This window comes from Platalea leucorodia (genome assembly GCF_965183815.1).
Source record: "Platalea leucorodia genome assembly, chromosome: 4".
Classification (NCBI taxonomy): Eukaryota; Metazoa; Chordata; class Aves; order Pelecaniformes; family Threskiornithidae; genus Platalea; species Platalea leucorodia.
Window position 1 is genome coordinate 24,189,470 of NC_138826.1, and position 18,275 is coordinate 24,207,744.

The window sequence follows — 18,275 nt, forward strand, 5'->3', positions numbered from 1 at the left end:
CTGCGATCTCTGAGTCTCCTAAAGGAGAAGGATCCTGTTCAAAGAGCTTCCTTCCTGAATGCATCAGGGCCATGAGCTCTGCAGGTAAAACAGAATGAGGCAAACACTCTTTACCTATAAGCATCCAGATAATTTTAAGGATCCAACTGACTTGTTTTACAGAGTAACCTGCAGTAGGTCCTACTTGCTCAATTAAGTAGGTCTAGAAAAAAAAAAAAAAGAGAGAATCTTTTCACCCTTGCTTCTTACAGAAACAGGAAAGTGACTGGGAGGTGTTATCTCTGTATCTAGCAACTCAGGTAATTTTCAGTCATTGTGACTTGCATAATATTCTTGTTAGTGTCTCCTCTTTGCTTACAGGAAAGAGGCCAGTTAAACATCGTATAACTGGGAAAGCGCTGACTCTCACCCACGCTCAGGAGCACAAAACTTGTCAAGGTACATTTTCTTAAATGGAGCGCTGGTGTGTCGTTGTAGTGACCATGCTTTTTGTAAGAGAAAACCCTATGCTGAATTGACAATTGAACCTCTCACTGAATTCTGACGGGAGATAGCATTAATTAACTTTTTAAAATAAAAAACCTCACATCCCTAGCTCCGAGGTTAGATTATTTTTCTGAGGAAAGGTTGTGTAGAATACATAGACTATTGTACTGTCCATATAACATTGTAGAATGATGTTCTTGCACTTCAGAATCATATTTCCTTAGCTATCTGTTATTCCTATATTTAAGTGCTAAGGTGCCTATCTTCATCTTTTGAAAGACTAAAGTGCCGAGACGCAGCTATAGTGCAAATTTTGCTACGGCCAGTTTCATCTGAAGGAGCAGGTTTCATAGCATATAGAAAGCTTCCTCCCCTGAAGATGTGAGAAGCTTGTAAATACAGCTGAGCAAGTTACCTCTGAGTTTGCTGGATTATTTCAGTTAGCCAAAATCTGCTTACGTATATTGCAGAATAGCGTATGTTGGTCTTGACGTGAATGAATGGACTTCCTATGTCTCCCTAACAGTGACCCTTTACTTACCATCTGACCATACCCTCAACAGCAAATACAGAAATCTGACTTCTACAGCAAAGGCATGCTGAGAGTCAGCTATTGCAGTGCTTGCACCTTTTTTTCTTTGATTACCATTTCTGATCTCTAAAACTGTGGATTGATAGAGAAGGAATGTCACATTTAGAGACTTTGCTTGATTATTTCTTGGCAGATTGAAGGTAATATAAGCCAGGGAACCATGTTTTGCTTAATGTCTGCATCAAAAGAGGCTTTTCAGAGTATTTAGGAAGCTTTCAAGTATATAGCATTGCTGCTTAGCTTAATACGCTCTCTAGACGAACTGAGTTATCAGTTGCTGAGTTTCCGTAAATGTGGTATCAAAAGAATTACCCACCTGCTCTCTACACAAAGGAGAGAGAGATTAGTGCTTTCACAATCTTTTCACCTTAACTGAGGAAATGTCCAAATGTGACATCAACTGGAAAAAAGAGGACTTGCAGTGTAACAGTTGATTTCTTTCCCCTCTAAGAAATGGAGAACATCTCTTTTCAGTTCCTTTTAGCTTGATGCTACTCCTTTAATTTATCTGTGAACTTATAGTGCATATTAGAGCCTGTCAGACTGTCAGCTTTGGTAATGGCAGAAGAAAGAACAAAGTATAAAAAGAAAACAAATGCTCCTGCAGGTTACTGTGAAAGGAAGAGGAAAATATACTTGTAACCTGTGAAATACAAGAGGCCAGACAAAATATGCTCAGTAATCCTTGCAGGCATTATTATCTATAAATGGCATCTTATGCTTTCTGAAGAGTAGTAGTTATGTTCATACATGAGGTCTCAGCCATAATTGTTGTCTTCTGCTTTATAACAATAATTTTAACAGCTGTTACAAAGCGTTCCCCTACTGACTCCATTTTGCATGTATGTATGTATGTACCAGTAACTCATCTCACAGTGAATTCACTTTTGAATAAGGCTTTAATATCAGGCATATGTTCATATTCTATAAGATTCCAAAGAGAGAACCTCAGATACTATCAGTTCAAAGTCTCCTGTGGAAAGGATTAGCCAAAGATTGGAAACTGCTCAGTCCAAATGGAGGAAACTTGTTTTCCAGAGCTTGTGATTCCTCAGGGCAGCTTTGCTTTCAGCTTCCCAGTATTCAGTGTCTGGGAAAGCTCCGTGCATCTTGCACAGCTGCGTGCGTAGTTAGAAGCAGAGCAAGGAGAAACGAGCTGTGTGCTGTCCCTTCTTCTGTGCTAAAGCGGTATTTGCTCCATCTGTTCTACAGGCCCAGTGTTTTGAAATAAGTAACAATGATTTTTGGTTGTGATTTCTTTGGAGATGTATAATATTAATTACTATTAATTATTATTAATTATAAACAGTGATCAGTATATCGTGAAACAGTGATCTTCTAGGAGGAACAGGAACTTAAGATACAAGAATTATTTGCAGTTTGCCATAGTGTCATAGTGCCAGAGCACAAGAAACCACTCTTCTGCACATCCAATGTATTACTTAGACACAAAGCCATATGTGTGCTTTAAAAATTTGCCTTTGCTTGTCATTTCCAAGTGCATTATTGCATGCGAAAAGACAATGAAACCTTCGCCGAGTCAGAATGTAGCTGAACAGCTGGGTCCCACTGCATCAGCAGTGATAAAAATCTCTCGAGTGCTTTATTTTATTACTGAGTCTGTGTTACGTTCAAGCCATAGCAAGGACGCATTTTACTTTCCATGCGATCAGAAATAAAACCACGCTGGATATGACTTGTAGAGTACCACATGACTCACCCGTGAAAAGCAGACACTTCTGGGGTGCAACACAGACTCTCTTTGATTTTCATTCCCCAGTGAGAGCTTAAGACAGGAAACAAATGTAAATGTTGCAATTCTGCTTCAGGGTATGTGTGAGCGCTCGTCTCTCTCATATGAAATGCTGCATTCTGAAAATTGTGTATAACGGAGGCAGAGGAATTTTGAACAGCAATTTCCTTCCTCAGAAATAAAAGAGAAAGGGAAAAAAAAAAGGTACATCCCTGTAAGGGAGAAACCATCTTAGTGGCAACCTTGTCATCTCTGCAGGGTTTCTTATTGAATTTCTTCCTTCCTAGCAGAGGACTGCTGAAATTATCAGATACTATTTTTCATGGTCTCCTCAGCAGCAACTACAGCTTTTGTCTGTTGGGAGATCCACAAGGGAAAATACATGCCTGTCTCATGCAATAAGTTGGCTGGAAAAAAAAATGGATGAGTGTTTATGAGCTCCTGTGCCTTTCCAAGCCATAGCCCTGAGGACAAGGAGAAGCGAGTAATCACACCTGCACTCCCTCATGTTGGCCAGGGGAACAACACACGCAAGTCTGGTCTGCACCAGCCAAAAGAAACACTTTTTCAGTCTCCTGAAATGCATTTTAAGTTAGAAGTGCAAATATTCACCCTGCTTTTTTTGCCTCATTACCTTCATCACCTCTTCCATGCTTTCAGCCTGTGGTGCTTGAGAAAGTAAAAGCAAGATTTCTTTGGAAATTTCTGCAACTTGTGGTATCCCAAAGCTGGAAGGAGAAGGAATGGGAGTGAGGATTGCTCCAATTTAATGCAGTTAAATGCTGAAGCCCCCTTATAATTTGAAGCATGTCACATTAGTAAATCTCTACCATTCCTCCTCTCCTCTGCCTTTTCTTGAGGTAATATGTATTCTCTACTGGGTTCTGGTAAAAGCTAGCAGTGTTGTGTTGTACATAATGTTGGCAAAAGATATCGGTGAGAAGCAACAGGCTTAGGCCACCACCATATCTCCCTGCCCATTTATGCCATTTTAAGCACCACAACATCTAGGTCAGGGTGCTGAATCTCACCGTTAGTTGCCTCTTCATTCCTTGGACAGAATGTGTTTAGTACCTTATTTTGCTCTTCTTTCATCTCTTTTTCCCTCATTAAAATTTCAGCTGTATTTTTTTATTATTTTAGACTCCCACAATCGTCTAAATATTTTTTCCTCACCAGGGAAACACTTTTCCCATAGGTGAAACCCTTCTTTCATTAAACAGTCCATAAAGTATTGTGATACCTTCATGTATCTCTCCTTTCTCATGTGGCAGAGGTTCTCTGCAATGTATTAAAGCCCTTGACTCAGACTGCTATTGATGTAACCTGCCAGCATTCCCATTATCGGGCAGGTGTGTCCCTCTCTTGAATTACTGCTGATGCTGTGCACTAACAGGTCACTTGGCAGTACAAATTTGATCCAGTCGGGCATCAATGCAGGACAACTTTTCTGTCGGATTAGCCAGAACACGAGACAGAACTTGCCATGATGTTCTACAGCCTATTGCCTCACACCTGGCTTGTGCGGCGTCCTGCCTCCGCTCGCCTGCCTAGTGCACCTATGGATGTTGGCCTTGGTGCGTTGTGGGGATGCGTGTGGTAGACTGCTGGGAAGAACAACCTGTAACCAATCTTAGCCACCACCTGGGAAAAAGTCTTGGGAGAAGCACCAAGCCAGTGTCAGAATGTCATCTGCAGCCTGGCATTAACCAACCATTAACATAGTGAAAAACATAAAAGCCATTTTCACCTCTTTGTTTTCTTTCAGTATTCAGCTCTGAGGAACAGGCAGCAACCCCATGGCAAACACGCCTCACTTTGTTATATGCAATTTTGTGCACACTGTAGAAATTTATCTTTGTTGTCTTTTCTATGCATGTGTCTGTTCATTTGCTTCAAAGTTGTTGCCAGCTGCATCAGACACAGGAAGTTCAGGAGAAGGTGTAGGAAGGGACAAAGTACCTGGAGTGGGGTAGTGTTGTGCCTCCCCAGACTAAGGCTGAGGGGACAGCGTGGTGGGCATACCCTGCTGAGATGGACAGGCTGGGAGTTGGGGCTGTGATACCAGCCCAGGAGCGTGGCATGCAGCAGAAGTACGCACTCAGACAGAAATGGTGGGAGCAGAGAGCCTGAGAGCTGCTTCTTGGCAAAGAGCCTGGCACTTGGCAGAGCACCCAGAAACAAGACAAAACAGAACCATCCCAAATAAATGAAAGGAGTAGTCACACATCCCCCCCCCCAGCTTCTAGAGACTGGGCATCTTCTTGGAGCATTTGATGCAGTTGCTTGACATTGGGAGCATCATCCTGCTCCCCCATATTTTCTTCTCTTCTCTCATAGTGTTCTTGTTCTCGTCTTCTTTCTTTCCCTGGAGAGGATGCAAGTTGTTCTTGAACTTGGGGAGTCCCAAACGCTGCCCTGGAGGATCCTTACTGAATTTGGGAATGATTTCTGCATCTCCTCATACCATGGAACAGAAGCTCTGCTGACAAGAAGCATTCATTGCTGGCAGTATTCTTGTGAGCCCAGGCCAGAACCTGTACTCTGCATTGGCTCAGGTCACTGAGGTGTCCACATGAGCAGCTGAGCAGAGATTTTGTAGTAAACTGTATCATTCCCCAAATTCTCATATTGGCCTATGCATGGAAATCTTGTCCTCCTGAAACCAAACAGCTCCTGTACCTCTGCCTGGTAAGACTGTGGTGGGCTATGTTTGAGGAAAACTACTCTTCATCAGAAGGATGAAGACAATCATCAAGCTTGCATGCTGCACTGTGACTGACTGTTGTTTTGACCTTGGCTATGACTTTGGGCAAGACTTGGGTTGATCAGGAGGTCAGAATTGTTGTTTGTAATGGTTAAGTGTTATACTGAATTTTGAGACAGTCTTAATTCAAGCCATTTGGTAAAAGGTTAACAAAACCCCAAGCCTGGTAAATTCATAAGTGAAAGGGTACCAGGACTGAATCTACCTTAAAAAAAACCAGAAATGATATTCAGGTTCCCGAACCTCAGATCACTGACAGTGGAAAAAGGGAAAAGAACCCATGGCTTAGACAGTGAAGTACCAAGTGTGGAGAATGGTGTGGTACCAGCTAGAGTTACACCGGTGAAGATCCTCCTTCAGACACCTGTGGAGACCTTTGTATCAGCAGAGTCACTTGGCACCAGCTCAGCATTGACATTCTGCCGCAGTGGCTTTGAGGATAACCAGTATCCTACCACCGTTACCTTTGCGGAACCAAGGCCTAAACATTTTGGCTTTGTGGAACTAAGGGCAAAGCAGTTTACTCTACTTGATGCTCAAAATCCCCAGGCTCCGCTAAGTATCACTCTGCCTGCCCCTGCACACTGTAGAAAGGGACGGAGCACAGTAATTACCTAATTGCCCGACTGTGTGTCATTAGCTCACACGGTAATTACAACTACTCTTGTTAATTAATAGTATTCCACACTAGCTGAAAAACAGGTTCTAGGCAATTCTTTTCATCAGGGAAGAGCCTCTGAATTTCAGAAATCCTGAATTGATTTAATAGGCTTTAATACATATATTCTTGTGTAGCAGACTATTAAGGATACTGTCACTCGTCAGATGTCAAGCCTTGCCATATGGATGTGTGCAATAATATAATGAGCTCTTCGTATGAAATGAAGATGTATACAGATAGCCTGATGGCAAAAATTTCTGAGAAAAAAGCACAGCAAGCCTATTAATGTTCTGAGAGTTTATTCAGCTAAAAATGATTTATTTATGTAAGAAGACATGAAGTGAATACTTTTCTCCTGTATCTATTACCTCAGATATCTCCTCAGGAAGATCGCTGAAAGGAATTGTCCAAGTATTTTTAGAACAGTAGCTTTGGACAATCTAACACATTGTTAGATGAAGTCTGGGAGAAACATTTGAGGACTGGGAGACTGCAGACCCTCTCTTTTCCTTCACTGGTAGGAAAGCCACTGCCTGCCTTTGCTCAGGGTTCTGGCCCTTCCCAGAAGTTACTTTACACAAGGAGGCACTGAAGGATCTGACATTTACACAAGTAAACATACCTCTTACAGTTGATCGGCATTTTATTAACGCATCTTTGTGTTCGAGATCTTCAACTGGTAAGCATTGCATATGTAAGAACAAGCTGCATAGGAAGTTTCCCTTGAAGTCCAAGGGGCATCTCTTAAGACCTGCTTTGAGGACCCATCAATTAATGTGATTTTTTTGCATCAAGGACTATAGTGAATTAAGATGAGGCAGATGGTGAGTGTTCCCAGACACAGTTCAGTTTCTCTCAGCTCTAAGATTACCATTTCTTAGTATGTCATTCTTTTTTCCCCTAGCTTTTTTTTTTGTGTCATTTGCTTTTTTTCCTCTGTACAAACATGACAAGGGAGCTGCAGGTCCAGCCTACAGCAGTGTAGCTGACGCTTACTCAACTGACAGAGAAAACTTATTATTTGTTATTTTACCAGTCTACTCTCACCATGACGCAATGAACTAGATCTCCAAACCAAAAGAGAATTACAGAAAAAGCTCAAAGGGAAAGCCTTTACATAACCAGCACGCCGGTTACCCGCAGTTTAGCATAACTCGTGCTCTCCCGTTGCCTTTGGCGGTCGTGCAGGCAACGACAGGCAAGATTTTGTTTTATTACAGCCCCTTCAAAGCAGAACCGCTGCTCCGGCCTGTCGCCGGGTGCACCCGCCTGTTAACAAGCGGCAGCCAGGCCCCAGCCGAGCACCACGGCCCTTCCTCGCTGAGCCGGAAGGGCCGGGCTGGGGCTGGGGCTCGGCTCGACCTTTCCGGGAGGGGCGGCCCTGCCCGGGCCCGCACGCCAGGCCCCTTGCAGCGCCGGGCCCCGCTGCTCTCCGTTGTCCCAGCATGCCCTGCGCGCTTACCGAGGCCCGGTGGCGGAAGCCGGAAGCGTCTCGGCGGAAGTAGGGCTCAGCTGGCGGGAGGGGTGTCGCAGGTGAAGCTGGGAAGCGCGGAGCCATCTTGGTGCCCGCGCCGGGCAGGAACCCGCCGCCGCTGCCGCCGCCGCCGCCGTCGCGCCAGGACAGCGAACCGCCACCGGGCCGGGCACGGGGGGGCGTCCGCGCGCGGGGCCCCGCCGGCCATGGGCACCTAGAGCCGCGGGGTCCAGCCGCTACGGGAGCGGCGGCGGCGACCGGCTGTCCCCCCCTCCCCCCCGCCCTTACCCGCCGGCGACCAGAGCCGGGCTCTCCCCGCCTGCCGCCGCCGCCCGCGCCCCCATGAGGCCGGAGCCGCTGCCCGCCGCCCGCTGGCGCCGGTGACGAGCCGCCGGGAGGTCGCGCCGCCCCCGCCGTGGGCGCCCCGGCCCCGCCGGGCCGTTCTTAAGCCTCTGCGAGCGGGAGGGAAGTTGTCCCCCGCCGCCTCCCCCTCGGCTGCCCCTTCCCGCCCTCGCCCTTCGGTTCCTGCACCGAGAGTGAGAAAAGCACAACCTCAGGGAGACCTGGCCCTGCGCCCAGATACCTGCTCTCCCCCAGCGGGAGCCCCGGAGAAGGAAACCGGCCCCTTCCCTCGTCGTGCAGCGCCGGGCCGTGGGCGTCGGAAGCCTTCAGACCCTCCGTGCGGCCGGGAGGCACCTGTCCCGCCCGCAGGCAGCTCTCGTAGACTAACCAAACCCCCGCCGCCTCAAGTACATTTTGTGGACATAAGCATTTTTAAAACTTTTTAAAGAACTTGGTGGTTTTTTTGTTTTTTTTTCCTCCTGGGATTTTTACGAGCTTCCCCTTAGTTGATTTCCTGCTTCTCCCACCTCAGATAGCGCTGGCTCTGTTTTTTCTGGTAGTAGCATGGGGATCGAATCAGAATTGAGATTTTAAGTATTGCAGGAGCCCTCAACTCCATCCACCTGTTAAAAGTGAGCACTGCTGTTTCTGTCTTTCTTCTTTTTCCCCCACGTCGCCTGTCAGATGTGATGGAACTCATGTTTGCAGAGTGGGAGGACGGGGAGAGGTTTTCATTTGAAGACTCCGATCGCTTTGAAGAAGACTCTCTTTGTTCCTTCATCTCTGAGGCAGAGAGCCTTTGCCAGAACTGGAGAGGATGGAGGAAGCAATCGGCTGGACCCAATTCTCCCACTGTCAAAATGAAAGGTGAGGTCACCCGCTTTCATTGGGATGCTCTTTGGACTCCTGGAAGTTGTGGGGCAAGGGGGGTTGGTGGGCGAGGAGATCTGCAGAAGGAATATCAAAGGTGCAAAGAGAAGTCAGATGCAGGATCATTGTCAGGATAATTTTTGACCAAAGATTGAAACTGAAAATTTACTGGGCATCTTAAGACAAAGCTGTTCTTTGGGTGAGTTTTCACTTGCATGCGCTCTGTAGTATTGTAGTGTTCTTCTTCTGAGTAGGTTTTGTGGGCTTGCTCTTGGAAATCTGAAAACAGTTTTCTATAAACAAACTACAGACTTGGCTGGGAATAACTATACATAGGTTCCCACTTGCATTGATTGAAATACACTGAGGTTTCATAGAAGTTTTTGTAACTACTATAAAGCTACTCATGGCGAGGCATGTAAGCCATCATTGTATAGAGCAGTCTGTTTTCCTTGTCTGTTTCTTTACATTTCTCTTTTTTCTAGTAAATTAGCAAACTTTCTTTTGCAGTAGTAGAGTAAGAGGGCCTTGAGACTGTCACAAAGAAGTCAGCAAGCTACAGTGTGTCTGCTTCAAGAGTTGTTATATTTCCTTTCTTTTGATAGTAATTTCTTTTTAATAGCACACAGGAAAATAGATAACATTAGCAATTAAAAATGATTTTAAATTATCATTTAGCTACTATTTTCTTGATTTTTTTTTTTTTACAGTGAAACATGGTTTCTCTTTTATCCTGATGCATTTTGACCCTAGAATTCAGGTGGTGTTTACACCAAGCAGAGCCAGACATACAGTTAACAGAAATTACACAAGCCCTTTCTGCTCTTCTTTTTATCTCCTTTCTTCTCTTTCAATCCAGTGTCAGTACTTTTCCTGTCATTGCTGACCTTCATGACCATCAGCTGCCTCATTAATATCTCCCTCTCTGGAACTGCAAAACTTCATTCTTTTCTGAATGTTGGCCTTACATGAACAGAGAATGCAATTTATATTGAACTGTGCTGAAATCTGGCTGTCTTATGCTATGGACAAATGCTCAGTTGTCACTGGATTAGGACCAGAAAGTACACTTTGCATTAACCGTAGGCTTTCCAGAGCAGTTTAAGTTTTAAATTTTTAATAATTTTGAGAACTGTCTCTAGTCCCAGATATGTAACTGCCTGTGTCTCTTGAATAGTCAGGATTAGATCTGAGGGTAGGATGGAAACTTTAAAAAAAAAAAACCAAACAAAAAAAACCCAGCCCAAAACAAGAGAGAGAGAGAGAGAGAGAGGGAGAAATGCTGAATAGATATCCAGGTTGGATAGCTCTCTTGGATCCTGCAGCTGGTACACATTGGTTTTAGTATGGAACATTCTGCTAGTGTAAAGAAGGGGAACAGTGTTGGCCTTGTGTTTTTTAAAGCTGTGAATCCTGAGGTGTAGAAATAAGTGTTGGGCACAGGGCAAAGCGTATAAACTTCATGTTTTGCTTTAAGTCTTGTTGCGTATGTTAACTTGCTGGAAAGGAGCTGAAGGTTTGAAAACATACTGCTGTGGGAAGTAAGACATCTTTAGTTGGGCAGAGGTGTATGAAACTGGTTTGTACAGCTCTACAGGTCAGACTGATGTTTGAAAAGGGGATCGTTTCTGTTCAACTTTGACATGCATTTAGCTGACTGTTCTCCATTGGTTCAGTGTATGATGGTGTGTTTTTCTGGGTCTTGGCCTAGTTCCTTTAGCTCTCTTGACCGAATTAAAAGCAAGCAGTAATCACGCTCTCTACTGTCATCCACTTGTTGCATTAAAATGAAAAATCACTTCAGTAGATTGTGTATATTTGTAATCCTGAGTCTCTTTTCTGACATGAGAAATACAACAGCTAACATTATTGTTGTGATATTTGTAATTATTTACACCATATTGAGATGTTGCTGTTCCAGGTTCTGCAGACCTGCATTGGCAAGGGTTGTATTGTTTGTACTTGCTTCATATTTTTTAGGTTTTATCTGTAAAGAGACTTAATTCCTTTGTACAAAAGTAAAAGAGATGTTCTGAAAGGCTACTGTTGCCTGCTTTAAAGGCATTTGCTGGCAATTCCCAGTCTCTGGTCAGAGTTATTTCGAGAAGTATGTGAACATGGATTTGCTGCCTAAATAATTATTTATCCCCTCTGTGAAGTCATGTATGATATTACCAACATGGAATACTTGCAGGTACTTTACTGTGTGTAGTGTGTTGCCAGTGAGTCTGGTCTGATGAGGGATCTGTCATCTGGGATCTCCTTGGATTTCAGAACTGCTGTACCAATTTAATTATTTTTAACATCTGTTTTTGACAAGTGTTTTTGTAGTCAGAAAAAACAGTTTGTATTGAGAACTTAATGGATCCTGAGGCTGTGAGTTGTAGTGAGTCTTCTCAAATGTGCTCATTCTGAATTGAGCTGTGTGTTTTTTTTCCCCACAGTTTACCATTTTGCAGTGGCCTGTGATGTAGTTGCCTATGCAAACAAAAAATGAGGTTGGACACTGAGTTCTTCGGTGTTAAATGCTAAGGGAAAACAAGAGGAGCAATATTCTGTTAGCCTTTTCCTCCAGTTTGCATCTCATCCTGTGTTTTGATTTGGAATCGGCCAGACAAGTTATGTAATAGAAAGGATTTCTAGCTTTTTCAATTGTTTTGAGCTTGTCCTTGTGAGCATCCAATTCTTCGTTAATTAGTTCAAAGAGAATCCCCCTGAGACTGATGGAAGTGCAGTTGGCTGGGGAGTCCTCTTAAACAAACAAAGTACCCGCACACCCCCCAGTTATGGCTTTCTTACTTTCTGCAACTTTTTATTTTGTTCGTGGGTCTTTTTAATATTATGATTATGCTTACTGCAAATTTAACAGCAAGGCTGGGGGTAGCTTGTTGCAAATATACACAGTACTCACTGCAGAGGGTCACCAAAAAGTTGAGTTACTCACTTGTTTGTCAGTCACCCCATCAGCTTGCTAGAAAGACGATAAAAGGTGGAGAAAAATATCTGAGTTTCTCTAATATGATCCTTGGATCCTAATTCTTTATAAAATCAGGTATCTTGAGTAGTTAGATCAGAAAAATAGGACTGTAACTGGTTGTTTTTCCCTCATTTTATTTTCACCGTGGTAAAGTCCTCTTATAGTCCTCTTATATTACTTTCTAGAAAGGAATTTTCTCTTTAAATGTACAATTGCTAATGTGAAGGAGGAATGCATTGTGTCCACTTTATGGATGCCCTTAGATTTTGAAACTGCTCTCAATCTCCGCTGATTCACCTGTACTGAAATTCTGGAGGAAACTTGGGCAAAGCATGTCAATTTCGGGAATACCAAGAGCCCTTTCATAGTTTTGAATGCTTATTTTAGAAGTGACTTGATCTCATGTTAGACTGCCTTGATTGCTTCTTTTTACCGCTTGTTTTTTTCATTTTGAATGAGGTAATGCTTGTAACTGATATTTGGCCATTGCCTGTATACATCATTGATTAGAAGCTTTCAGCTGTACTGGGCAGATGGGGGATTCAGCTCTGAAGTTAAGGTGAATTGGATGTTTTGAAGAACAATGTCCTTGCAGTGTATTCAGAACCATCTGGTTCCCCGAGATGGTTTGTGGCTCCAACTCACTTTCTTCCATATCAAATTATATTCCACCTATTTGTTACCTTTCTACCAACAAATGCACCCACTTGCCTTTTCTCCACTTTTCTGGACAGTCTCTTCTTTCCCAGAAACTGTTATGAGAGCCATTACGACCCTCTCATTTCCCTTCCCACTTTTTAACGCAGTTGTGTTTTTCATTGGTAATTGAAATAAGTCTAGTGTTTCTGCAAATGTTTTGTTATCAGTTATCTTCACATAAGGATTTTTGTGACAGAGGTCTTAAGAGTAAGTGTTCAAGTACACTCATCTCTCCAAACCCACTGTGGCTTTGTTTCTTCTTGAAAGCTTCTGAGCTCTTCCCCACCCTTAGTCCTTTCTGTTTCACAGTTTCTGAAGCATAAATGTTTACCAAACACTTAAGAAGTTGCCATAAATACTGTAGGATTGCTAAATCGTGTGTTCACAATATTTTTACTCAGTTTGTATTTATTCATTCACACCGGCTTCTGCTGGAAGCGTGCTGATGAGCTGTGTTGAAACTATTTTCAATAGGCAGCTAGTGAGAAAGCTCGATTTTTTTTTTTTTCCTTTCCTTTACTGTAAGCTTGAACTATTGCACACTGTATTGCAAAACCCCATCAGACTTAACTAAGAATTGACACAGGCAGCGATCTCCTAGAAATCGTTCTCATTATCCAGCCCCAGACAGCTTATGTTCTTCCAGACTGTTAGGAGTGCCCACAATGTTAAGTTCTGGGCACAGTGCCTCAAAAATATAAGCCACAGAGAGGCAACCATTGGCAGAGAATAGACAGAGCCTGAGGTGAGGATATGATCGGTTTAGAGAGACAGCCCGATCAAAGTCTGAGCAGTGTCTACACTGGTAAAATGACAGTGACTGATTTTCATTAATTTATATGGGCAAAGAATAAATGGTTTAGAGAACAACACTTCTTCCTCAGGATTGCCAGTAACTATTTAATAAATAAGAGTTAACCCTTGCTCAAGCAGTAATTGCAGAAAACAGCAGGAGAAACACATAGTCTCAAATTCATACTGTGCTCTTCAGACTCTTGTTCTTTTTGGAGAAGAATGTTCGTTTCATCCCAAGTGGACACACTCCTTGAGCCTGGTGAAGCTGGAAATGAAGACTCTGTGCTTTGCTGCTGTTGTGTTACTGACTATTACTGTGTATTATAAAGTTACAATTGATTTTTTTTTTTTTTTCTCCTACTTTATTTGTGCCTCTGGTATTAAGAGGGGATCATGTAATCAACTCACACTTCTGGGAGGTACAGATATAATACATCTTGTTTGTTGTGGGTTTTTTTAATTTAGTACAACACATGACGAATCTGTTTTAGCCAAAATATATCTGTTAGAATATATCCACATTCGCTAATAACATTAAAAACCCAAAACAGTAACTGTTGAGCAAAAGTATTGTGTAGCTCCCTAATGAGTTTCTTTATAGAAGCAACAGAATTTTAAAAATATAAATGTTGTTGAGAAGATGTCATAAATGCTTATGAAATAAGCAGAGATCAGCTGTCCAAAGACTAAAGGTAACGTGAAAGTGAAGGCTTAGCTGCTAGTAGAAAGTAGGTTTCTCTATATTTTCTCACCCTAGGAAATGAATTTCACCTACTTTTGTACTCCATTCTGTAGTAGCAGGTGGTGTTGATTTGCTATATAGCAGAAGCAAAAGTTCAAGTTGAGGAAGGGACTTACTGGGCTGTAATACAAGGTGCAAAGGGGACATTGATTCATTAGAGCTGAAGATACCACAGAGAAGCTCTAAAGACAGTCATTTATCAAGACTGATTGGCATAATTAAATGCACTGCTTCAGAGCTGGGATGTAGATTTAAGAAGCTGTCTAGAAGTTTCTACTAAACAAAAAGGTGGTTTCACAGTGCAGTGATACCTCTGTCTTTTGGAAGGATGACAAGTTGAATGACTGTCTCTTCATTTGCATTTTCCTCTGCCTTTCTGAGATAATTGAATGTGTGTACCCCTCTCTTCAGAAATGGGTGCTGGAGAAACCACATAAAGAAGCTATCAGGAAAAGATGCTATTTTACTACTGAGATTTTAAATGACCAGTCCAGTTTTAACTCTATTGTGGTCTTTTGGCCTCTTCCTTTAGATAAGCTTCTCTTCCCCTCACAAGAAGTCTTGCACGTTCTTTCCCTATTTTAATGTCTCCTCTTTCTACTGGGAAATGTCTTGTCTGCTGGGAAATGTCTCATTTTCTCCTGTCTCATTTTGCTATTCATCTTTCTTCCTGGCTTCCATGGATTTTTCTTTTTGTGTTTGTTTTCTCCTTCCTTTCACCTTGAGGAGATCCCTGTGTTGCTGAATGACCAGAGATCACAGATGCTCTATTTGCATTTCAGGCTGACTGAAGCTACAGGGGTTATTCTTCTCTGTGGCATGTTTACCTCTGGGGAAGCAAGGATAAGGATTCAGGTTTGATCCTAGACTCCGGATTGTTCTCTCACTTTGTTTCCTATCCCTTTCTTTATCTCCCTCTTATTTTTTTGTCTTTGACCTGTTCTTCATGACTAAAAAGTGGATTTTATTTACAGCATAACCTGTATACAGAAAAATAGCACCTTCTGTGTCTATATTTCTTGTGGCTTTAGTGAGAAAAGAAGTAGTGAGAAACAAAGTGAACTGATCAGACCTAGGAATGGCTGTTTTCAAATATAATATACCCAAAGTAAAAATGATTCTGTATATGAGTTGTGGAAGTAAAACTCACGTGTTGACTTGTGGCCGTGCCTGTTTTTCTCTCTCTGAAGTAGTACATGCTCCAATCAATGTCTGTTTTGCAGAGTTTGTGTAGTAACTATGGTGAAGTTCATTTTTAAGCAAATGTAAATTCAGTGATTTCAGTTACTATGAAAAGTTGGTAGAGGACTAGTTAGAGATGGCTTAAGTACTCAAATGGATATTTTTTCTAGGGTAACTAAGAAAGTTGCTTTTTATATAGTCTAGTTTATGAACCTTTGCTTGGTCATGATGCCTAGGTTTTTAAAATGCTTAAGTATTTTAAAATACAATAAACTACTAGCTATAAACAATACAATAAACTACTAGCAAACGACTAGCTACTGGGTATAACAAAGGTGACCTTACATGTTTTTAAACTCACAATTGAAGGGAAATGTGTACGTATTGAAGTTAGTGTAGTGAATAAGAGAGCTTTCTTGTCCATATCAAGTTCTTGATAGTCCATGGTTGCTGAGTAATATAATTTTTACTAGTATGCTGAGGAAAGGATAACACAGTGAGTTAAATGTTAAGAATAAGGAATATGAAACCAGAAATAAGGAATTAAAAAAAAAATAAACCGCAAGGATCATAGAGTAGTCTTTTAAACAAACAAGCAAAAAACCCCTCTTCCTCCCCCAGTATACCTTTGAGGGAACAGAAATGGGCATCAGTGATTTGAACAACATCTCTTATGCCAGTTATAAAACTGGGAGCAGAGACCATCTTCTCTTAATTGTCCAGTGTCCTAGTTATTATACAGTACTTTGTTCCAGAGGAAGAAAGGAATGTACAGCTTCAAAAGATGTTTTACATACTTTAATGAACTTTTGGAGTAAATACTTGGCTATTTAGAATATCTGTAATTGTTTTGTTTTGTTTTTATATCTCTGAGTAACATTTCCAAAGAGTCAAAACCAATTTATTCTTTAGTTCTTAAAGTACAAGAATGTCTTTTAAGATTTTATTGCTTTTTTCAGACTGACAACTCTTTTCTGTCACCTATCTAATTGTAAGACTGTAAAGCAGTTATAAGAGTCAATAGTGTCATGGCTAGAAGTTAATTTTTCAACTTTATTTTAATGCACTTCATATGTATTAATCTCTTTCCTCCCTCTTCCTGTTTGTGATACCATTCCAAACCCTTCAAAAGTAAAATTCAAAGCACATATGTATCAACTAGCTAAACTATTAGGCCTAGACTTTTTTTTTTTAAAGATTAAAGAGCAGTGATGCATAACATACAAAATATTTAAAATACTGGTTCTAATTTCAAAATACCATATCTCACATTTCTAAGTTACCTCCTCTGAAGCAGTGTAGTCTCAAGCAGTAAGTATAGGGTTACCAACCAGAAGATAATCATAATTTGTGTGGGTTATGATGCATCCTTTCTTCTTTGTTTCTTTGCCTGTGGAATGGCAGTAACGTTCTGGCAAGGCTGTGGATATTGTGCCGCTTACTAGTTGTGTTGCATATTTAACAGAAAATACTGAAAGTGATGTTCTTGAGCATGCTTCTTGATGGTGCTTTAAACGTTAAGGGAAAGGCTTGTGAAAAATGCTGTTTTGTTTATGCTTAATTCATCTATATTTGCTTCCATATAGCTGGAAATGTACTACCTTTGAAAAGAATGAAACAAAGGAACTCTGTCAGGCTGTGATATAACTATTACTTAAAATCTTCTGGAATTGCGTATTTTGAGAAAAGTGATGCTGTGAAAAGTGTCTGGTTTTAATAAAATATTGTTGCTATTATGAATCATTATTAGTGTTTCTCAATCACTGCAACAAAAAACCTAAGAAAGGAGAAAATGTCAGTATTTAACTGCATCAATTAGGAGAAGGTTGAACATGTTTCAGATGTGTACAACTGGGAAAATCTGTGAGCTCATTTTTCTGTATTTACCTAAATCTCTATTGGTGTGTGGTTAGCACTGAAAAAATTTGGAAGTTAAGACATTCTGTTTCCATAGAAGAGGGAAACCTGAAAAGATTGCAGGGGTAGTGTCTTTAAACAAATTCTTAACATCCTCATTTGGCTGCTGCAAGTAGGGGGACCTGAATGTTATTTCTTGATGTCTCAGTGACTTTTATGCCTTTCTTTCATCTGCTAGGTTTAGTTTGTGGCTGTGAGACTTACAGTAGAGCTTTCAAGCTTCTTTTTCATATGGGATAAGGATTGGCATATACAGGAAAGGGAAAGGATAAATGGATAAGATGGAGGGAGGAAGAAAAAAAAAATTTGTCCTCAGAAGAAATCCTGTCCCTTTGTGGAAGAAAAGCTGGATGCTGCAATGCAGGAGAGGGGGGAATAGACTTGAGAGAAAATGGAAAAGAGGGAGGTCAGAGACCAAAAACAATATAGAAAAACAAGTCCACATTTTTTTACAAAAATATAAATAGGTAGGATGATAGAAGAAATGTTATGCAGAATTTGTCTGCAAGCGATGAGAGCCTTTACAGGAAGGCATCTAGCTGTACTTTTTCCTCCCAAGTTAAGACACTTTTGAGGTGACTCATTGAAACAGTGGGTACGTGAACACCTGGGCCACCAATTCTGGCTTCCTCTTCTGTTCAGAGAGGTGAAAGATTTAAGCAGATGATGATCACTCTTTGGCATCCAGAAATACTGGAAAACATGAGTAATTCATTGGTGGAGATCTGAAAATGAAAACACCAATGTTTTAAAATCTAATTAGTATGGTTCTTTGTTTTCTTTCTTTCTAGATAAACTAGTGGAAAAAGTTAATTGCAGCTTTTCTGTTCATTAGGCTTGAGATCTCCAAAGATGCTGCTTTGAGCATGTCTCCCCAGCCAGAATTAAAGAATGGAAAAAGTGAGGCAGCCTTAGAACAAGTGTAGTCAGATTACCATCTGGATTCTTTTTTAGGTATATCCATTAAAACAATGCCTACGTTCAGCCAAGCCATTCTTACTGGCGTCTTGTCAATGTA

The 18,275-nt window shown here is 41.5% G+C and overlaps 1 protein-coding gene across 9 annotated transcripts in view; it reads left to right on the forward strand.

Moving 5' to 3' along the window:
- Positions 1 to 7,802: 7,802 nt before the first annotated feature.
- The window catches only part of ZSWIM8 (zinc finger SWIM-type containing 8), a 68,997-nt gene continuing 58,524 nt past the window's right edge, over positions 7,803 to 18,275 (forward strand). For 8 of the 9 annotated variants that reach the window (XR_014227821.1, XM_082308145.1, XM_082308146.1 and 5 more), the window contains exon 1: positions 7,804 to 8,942. Coding sequence is in view for 8 of the 9 variants with exons in the window: in XM_082308145.1 (XP_082164271.1) it covers positions 8,765 to 8,942 (178 nt within the window). In the remaining variant the exon portion in view is untranslated. Of the gene's footprint in view, positions 8,943 to 18,275 lie in introns of all 9 variants that reach the window. The other variant, XM_082308144.1, reaches the window with a different exon arrangement.